General features: G+C 53.9%; 2 protein-coding genes across 2 annotated transcripts; both read right to left on the reverse strand.

The window, feature by feature from the left end:
- Positions 1-968: 968 nt before the first annotated feature.
- J4E90_009614 (uncharacterized protein) lies at positions 969-2465 on the reverse strand (the record flags this gene model as incomplete). Its single annotated transcript, XM_051439133.1, has 2 exons — positions 969-2132; positions 2184-2465. The coding sequence occupies 2 exons, from the start codon at positions 2463-2465 to the stop codon at positions 969-971; spliced, it is 1446 nt and encodes a 481-aa protein (XP_051287210.1).
- A 2665-nt stretch (positions 2466-5130) lies between these two features.
- On the reverse strand, positions 5131-6816 carry J4E90_009615 (uncharacterized protein; the record flags this gene model as incomplete). Its single annotated transcript, XM_051439134.1, has 2 exons — positions 5131-6653; positions 6705-6816. 2 exons carry the CDS (start codon positions 6814-6816, stop codon positions 5131-5133), a joined length of 1635 nt encoding a protein of 544 aa, XP_051287211.1.
- Positions 6817-7617: the final 801 nt, after the last annotated feature.

A 7617-nucleotide genomic window follows, 5' to 3' on the forward strand; every position in this document is an offset into this window, starting at 1 on the left:
CTCTTAGTAAAGTTTGACGGTTAGCGCCCCACATATATACCCGGTGCAGTAGCGTCATAGGCGTTTCCGATGATTACATGAGCCTTTGGTAAGAGATTGTCAATTCGTTTTTTTTTCTGTTTCGCTGGGGAAAGGTAGGTTGTTGGTAAAATTCCTCCGGCTAACCTGCTGCATCGCGAGTCAATTGCAAAGGAACCCACCATCCCGGGCCCGGCAAGTAGCTTTTTCGCTGGGGCGGACATCTTCCGCGCTCCCGTGCCTCTTATTCAGCAGATAATCGGTCGGTGTTCGGCGTGTACGGGACTGAGACCTTACTCTAGGTTGGTAAGCTCCATCGCTCGGATAGAGAAAGAGGTTGGCTTCCGGCGTACATAACGGATGACCATGCGGTGTGTAAGCAAAAAGTGCGGAAAGCTGTACCTGGGCTTGTCTGCTTTGGGAGGGTGTGGGTGCGTGGACTGCAGGTGCGGGGTGTTGGTCTTTGATCGCCAAGGTGTGGAACCCGTTGGCAAAATTGGAGCTTTCGCGAAGTTTCTTATCAATATTGTGTTGTTTCTATTCTCGTGATCGGGGGTGGAAGCAAGTTTCCTTTGTCGAACATGCGCGAAGACCATTGCACAGATGAGCGAGCGATGAGACGGTTGCCAGATGAGTGTGAAGCTTGATTCATTATACTGATTTGAAGGTTGAACGCTAAAATGCTAACAAACTGCAAGATGGAGAAAAAGCAATAAACACCCCGCCTTCCCAAGTAATCAATACGCAGTATTCGCTTTTTCGGAACATGGCCATGTTCTCGTTATGAATTTTCCCAAATGCATGAATACAATGTGGCTGCTCCAGCCTGGTATCTCTTTGGCTCCAGGCCTGTCGCTCATGCATGTGGTCGTAATTTCGTAAGTATAGGTTTCGCAATAAAAAGTTACAGTTGAAGTGAAGTCGGCCGTTATCAGTGGTTTTATCCACAATCAGGTTTGGATGGAGAGGAGCCTCCTACGGACGCCGGCTAGAAATTCGGCTTCGTCGATGCGCTGGAACTGCGCCTCCTCCTCTTTTCCGTAGAGGCCGGTGCTGCCGTAGGGTCCCTTGCCGCTGAACTCGACATTCTGTGGCCAGTGCCCGTCAGACGAGACCTGCGCCAGCGAAAAGTCGCCATGGACGGACTGGAAGCCGGGCTCGAAGATGCACTCGGCGAAGAACAGCTCGACGTACAGTTCGCGAGGAATAGCACTCTGCGCACGGAGGCGGATAAAGCGACGGGCTTGCTCAAGAAGCTTCTGCAGGGCGTCGGTAGCTTCGTGGGTGGAGCGACCGTCCTCGTGCTCACACAAGTGCAGAGCGCGTACCTGCAGGTCACCTGCAAACTTCGCATTGTCGTTGGAAAAGAGATGGGAGCACACAGAAGGAAGCGAGATGGATAGAGTCTCAAGCTTTGGGCAGTTGCGGAAAGTGTCGCAGAGATGCTCGCAGTCGCTCGGTGATCCCGGGTGCGGGTGCCAGAAGCCATCCTGTGACCGCGGGCTGTGCTCAAGGACCCGGAGCGTCTTACGAGATGCCTTGACAATGGCCATGACACCATCGATGGTGATGGAGGAGTTGCAGGTCAAGTGGAACTCTTCCAGCTGAGTGGCCGTGTGAGCGATGGCGAAAAGATCATCGTCGGTGATGGGCATAAAGCTAGTGTCACCAAAGATCTTCAGGCGGCGAAGCTGGCTGAAGTTTACCGACTGCAGTGGCTTCAGATCAACGATGTTATCCTTGTCTGTTGCTTGCTGCGAAGTCGGGTCGACACATTGAAGTTCCAGCGACTGGAGTGGTTTGCCGGTGCCGGTGAGCACAGTTCGCCAGGCCTTGGCGTCCACGTGACGGATGGTGGTCCATGGAAGAGAGAGCGAGGTGATGTTGGTGCAGTTCTTGAGCGACTGGAATACCAGACGGTCAGTCTCGGCGGTGTAGAAGCCGTGCACCCACATGCGCTTGATCTTGGCAGCTACCTGTGGGTAGTCGTTGCAGATGCTCACGGTCCGCTTGAGAGAGGCGAATGGGTCGCGGTAGACCGCTGTGCCAGTCGGACGGTCAATGAGCTCGTACAACGGGTAGCTCTCTCGCCTGTTGGAAAGTTCGGCCCATCGCTATGCAAAGTCAGCATTTTGTTCATGGACGAGTACATCGACCGTGCTTACCTCTCCGCCCTTCCAGCGACGGATGTAGACGTCCTTGATGGAGTGCTCCAAAGCCCACTCGTGCCACTTCCAGCAAACCGATCGTAGGGTGGCAGTTGCGTCCCACTTGAGGAGCTCTGGCGGGACTGGGCCTCTCACATAGCGCTGGAGCTTGGCCCTCTCGAGAGGCAGTGGCGCCTGCTGGAGACCAAATGTATACGTGGGGCCATCACGTATATTGGCCTTGGTGACCTCCTCAAGGATCTGGGTGAGTACTTCGTAGGGGAAGTCGTTGATGTGCATTGAATGATTGACGGTGGTGACGGTAGGGTGACTCGTTGTCCGGTGGTGTGAGAGCGGGTGAGGAATCCGTGGGTTTATGTATTAGGTGGCAAGGTCAGGTAGTTATTCCAGAGTGAAAGGCACTCCGGGGCTCTTATAGTCAGGCAGCACCTACCGCAGAGATTTATTTGGACAAAGAGCACCGTGGTTCATTGTTAGTCAGACGTCTTGTGTCTTCCCCAGGTCCATGCACAAGCGCCAACGACTCGGACGCTGGGCCGACATGGCTCTGAGCTAGAAGGATCACTTCACAGCCCAACCGAGCCAATAGGGCAGTAAGCAGCACGTCGCACGCGTATAGTTTTGCGATGGAAAGTGGTTGTGAGGTTAGGTTCTCTTTACGTCACGGTGGCTTGGCGGGCTCGGGTTTGCTGGGGCGGCGAAGCAAAGCAGAAAATTGGCTTCACGTGGCTCGTGGCTGGCGTTTCGATTACCCCCAGGAAATTCAATCCGCAGGCCACCTGACCACCAATGACACATGGAAATCTCTGACGAGACCCTCCGACCATCTTTCATCATCCCCGTGCCTGCATGGCGCCTCTCTGCTGGGTCCAACCTCCGTTGCTTCCATGCTGTCGCGTCGCGTCGCCTGGTCGTGATGCCGTACTCACGCCTCTTCTCACGACATCTCGAGCGTGTGGCTTGCTGTGCCATATTACATCCGACGCACCGGGCACTTTCAACATCTCCGCTTCTCCAGGCGTTTACGGCTGCGGCTGCGGGTGTCGCCATCTATGTCATGTCTCGCACCTTCTGTCGTCAAACTGCCAGCGTCTTAGCCAACGTCCTATGCAGCACAGCACATACGCGACCAGCCTTGCAACACCCATTTCCATTGAATACGACGAATCCAGAACGTGCTGGATTTTCTTGCTCTCCATGCAAGGCACGTCGCACGCTATGCCATACGCACAACTCATGTCATGACCTTCACACCCAAGTGGATCGTGCAAATTCTCCTCCTGCATGGGCTCATCCTCCTGGTGACACGTATTTTCCGGTCTGTTGCATGAGCTGGAGCTTAGGCCTCTCACCATCGTGTCCATCTGGGCTTATTTGGTAATATCTTACGTCTTCGAAACTTCCCCGCTATGTGACTTCTCCACAACCAAGAATCGATACCGTTACGGGAACTACTCTAGCTCACCACTTGAGCCGAGCACACTACACAGCGATCCCCAAACAGCGGAAGTAATCAGGGTACGAAGTGCTGACATTGATTAGAATGATGCAATCGCTGACGGCATATTCGACGGGTGTTTGCGCAAACGAGCACAGCAGACCGTTCACTATATCGACTGTGCCTCTCCACAGCACCCCAGTGTCCATCTTCTTACCCCTAATTTCCTTTCTCGGTTTCTATGAGCTAAGGAAATACGCTACCCCGCAAAGATCTCAAAACCCCTGGCCAGCTCGCTTCCACGACGCTCATCTAGCTCAGAGACGATCACACCGGCAAGCTAGGCTTCGGGATAGGCATTCCGTTTCCACTAAAGCATCGGCTTTGCCTGTTATGCCGCTGCGAGCCTGCTCGCCCATGGATGCCGGCTTCGCTGTTCGTCCGGCTGGACGTGCGCCACCGATACCTAGGTAGTCACGGGGCTGTACGACTCAGCTGACATGGTCCTACCCAGCGCTAGGAGCCGCAACACCACCGAGCAAGTATCGTGACCTTCCTTTTCGCCCATGATTCAAGAGGTGCTTCATGCTGCCACGTCGGTGCCTCCCGGATGCTGAGTTGGTCTTGGTGTCCGTGCTTCCCGGTCGGTGCGGTGGCAGCGCATCAACAGCATCACACGACGTTCTGACGATCAAAGCAGTAAGTTGCCGTTCTTGTTCTGGTTGACAGCAACATGACTGAGCACACAACGGGTGTTTCTAATCTTCTAAACGGCCGTCAAACTCCCTGCTGGCATCATGCTGGACCTCTAAGCTCGCCGTCTCCTATCTTGAACAACGGGAGATGTCTCTCAGTGCTACCTCTCGCAAGACACGCCCATGTACGCAAGGCTTCATCAGAGTAAGCTTGAGGGTACAGCAACACGGAACTGCGACCCTACTATCGCCTATAGACCTTCAAGCCAAATGCTAGTCTCGAACAAGCTTCCAATCCTTATCTCGCAGCTATGAGATCAAATGTAGCTCAAACCTACTATTGCACGGGATGTCTGCACAACCTCGTATATTTCTGCAGTAGGGCTAGCATCCGTGATGTAGTATCCTCATCCCAGGTAGGTGTAACACGAGATAGGGATATCGGACGTTGGGGACACGAAAGAGCCTCATCATGTTCCCGTTATTGGCGCTGTATCACATGAGATAGGAATGCGCCGTGCGCATGTATTCCTGGGTACGTTTGTGCAGTGCATGGCTTCCCATAATGCAACGTGAGATAAGGAGATCGGATGTTGAGGGCGCTTCATGCAAAGCACCCAGTCAGTAGCATTCAAGGAGATGGGTAGAGATGCAAGACTATCATATCAATATACCAACTCGTGGTGACCCGTCATGAACATTCATTACCATAACAGAAAGAGTATGCCAAGTCTATAAACACAAAAATGATCAATGGGGTATCTAATCAAGCAAGCAAACCACACATTCCCCAAACTCACTCTCTACTCCCCTACCGCCGCCTCGCCCCCAAACTCTCCACGTTATTCGCATGAGCAAGCAAATACTTACAACACGTCAACGTATACTTGCACGCCTTCGTCCATCCCTCATCTTTATTCAACGCCAACTTGATACTCTGATCATGAATGCGATCTTTCTGTATCTCATACGGCATCTTGACGCCGCCTGGCGGTCCGCCTCCAGGTGCCGCTATTCCAGCACCAACACCACCACCACCTGCAACGTGCGACGGCGCAGCAGCAGAGTTCTCCACAAACTCACCCAGTTGCCGTAGACATTCCAAAAACGCAACCATCGCCGTATCGAACTTTCTATGTAGAAACCCAAAGTTTATGGGAAAGTCACCGGAGGAGTAGAGTTCGAGTTTCTGTCTTGTTACTTGGGGTGAGTTGGCGCTTGTAGATTGGGGTTGGCGTGTTGATTCAGACACTGTGTTTCCAGTGCCGCCTTTGGTTTCGATACGCGTGATGGTCGATGTAGAGCCCATGGGACAGAGTTCGTAGCCGTCGAACTTGTAGTTTAGTCGGTCGGCTAGGGTGGCGAGGAGGAGACATGTTTGACCCCATGCAGCGTTGATTTCGGGCCAGTCGACGTAGGGGTTTGGCAGGCGGCCGAGGCGGAGGCCGTTGATGGTGGCGAAGTGGTTGTCGTGGGTTATGTTGAAGGTGTCGTTGTATACACTTCTCCTTTGTAGCTGGTTTAGAATCTGCGCATCGTGTGCATACCGCGTGGCTAGAGCGTCGCGGTCGTTTTGGATAGTGGTCAAGGTGGTGTTGAAGGCGTTTCTGCTCTTCCAGAACTCGCTTTCTTCTTGGTCGAGGATCCGGCTCTCGACTTCTAGGGCGGCGAGCTGGGCGTCTAGTTCGGCCTTTTCGGCTTCGAGGTTCTCGAGCTGCGTGATGGCGGTGCTTTCGGCTTTCTTGGCTGCTTTGAGGGCGGCTTCGGCGGCTTTGACTTCTTCGGCGCTGGGCACGTCGGTGTTGGCGCGGCGCAGGTAGTCGACGTATGCGTCGCGTTCGCGGGTCGCTACGCCTAATCGCTTCTGGAGGCCTTCGATGAGCAGCTCGGTACATTCTACGCATATAGGGTGGTCGACGTCGGAGCGTGCTGATAATATCTCGAACATGCGGTTTGTTGTTTCCAGTGTGTCGGCCAGACTCGCGCCTCCCTGTATGCCCAGTCCATTTGAGAAGCTCTTCCGGCGTGTCTTGTCATTCGCGTTCGGCTTCGTCTCGCCTGCTTGTGGTTTCCGATCTGGGCTACGGACGGCTGAAGAGGGTGGGTCTATCATCGACTCGGACATGTGTACGTCGATGAAGGACATGGCGGGGTTTTGGGGGCCATTTGAGAGCCCCGAAGGCGGTGCGCCTTGGATGTTGCGCTTGAAGGTCGGGTTCCTGGCGTCTTTGGCCGCATCTTGATATGTCTTGAGGTGTTCGGGCGGGTTCGGAGGGCGCGACTGGCGGTTGGGGGAGATTCTTGGCGCCGACTGCTGGCCTGATACCGTCGAGTCTGGGGTATGTTAGTACGATGTAGAATAGTCGTCATCGAATAGACATGTACCAGTCAATAGCTTAAAGGCGGCCGGGTTGAGCTGGTCGATGGACGCGTCGATGTCTATGGGCGTGCGGCATTTCTGACAGGCCAGGGCCGTCTGTTTCTTGTCGATGGCCATGTTGTCATGAGCTATTGTTCTTCATGCTTGAAGAGAGGTCGTCTGTTCCAAGGCGCTGACGGAATGACGGTTGCGGTTCACTGGCGATCACCTGCATGCGGGTGGGGCTGCCGCTAAGTGTCGGGTGCCTGCCGAGGAAACCGCGTCGCGTCTCGCTGTTCGCGTCAATCACAGCATCACATTCACAAACTGTCTTACACGCAAACGCCCACCACCCACACACCTACCCCTATTCTACACCGCCTTCACGCTGTTTGAGACACATGCTTGCTGCTAAAGTGCGCGGCAACACGCGCCATGGAACCGCCGGCAAAGCGCATGCGCATACTGCACTCAGTCGAGGTCGACGAAGACAATGCCGAATACATCAAGGCCAAGCAGAAACAACAACAGAAGCTCAAAAGCCGATTTGAGTCTATATTTGAGAAATTTGGAAACATGAATCCATCCCAAAGCGACGAAATCGACTTCAACACAAACCGGGTGGTTGTGGATAGAGGCCATCTGCGAAGAATAAAGCGTCAAAGCAATGGCAAAGAGAAGACGTTACTGGAATCAATTGTTATGGGATCTGGGAGCCATCCGGAGGACGATGAAGATGATGACGAGGAGAAGGGAGAGGGGGAAGATTCGGAGGACGAACTGGCACCCCCGCAGCTGGTCAAGCCAAAGGCTGCTGGACCGTCTGAGCAAGATACGAGCAAACAGCCGATCGAAGCCACAGAAGCCAACGCGCCACAATCTGCATTACCTCAACCAGCCTTCACAACAGCGTCCATACCGCAATTCGGCGTTCCGCAA

The sequence above is a fragment of the Alternaria incomplexa genome, assembly GCF_024043165.1.
Source record: "Alternaria incomplexa strain BMP 0042 chromosome Unknown scaffold_16, whole genome shotgun sequence".
In the NCBI taxonomy this organism is placed as follows: Eukaryota; Fungi; Ascomycota; class Dothideomycetes; order Pleosporales; family Pleosporaceae; genus Alternaria; species Alternaria incomplexa.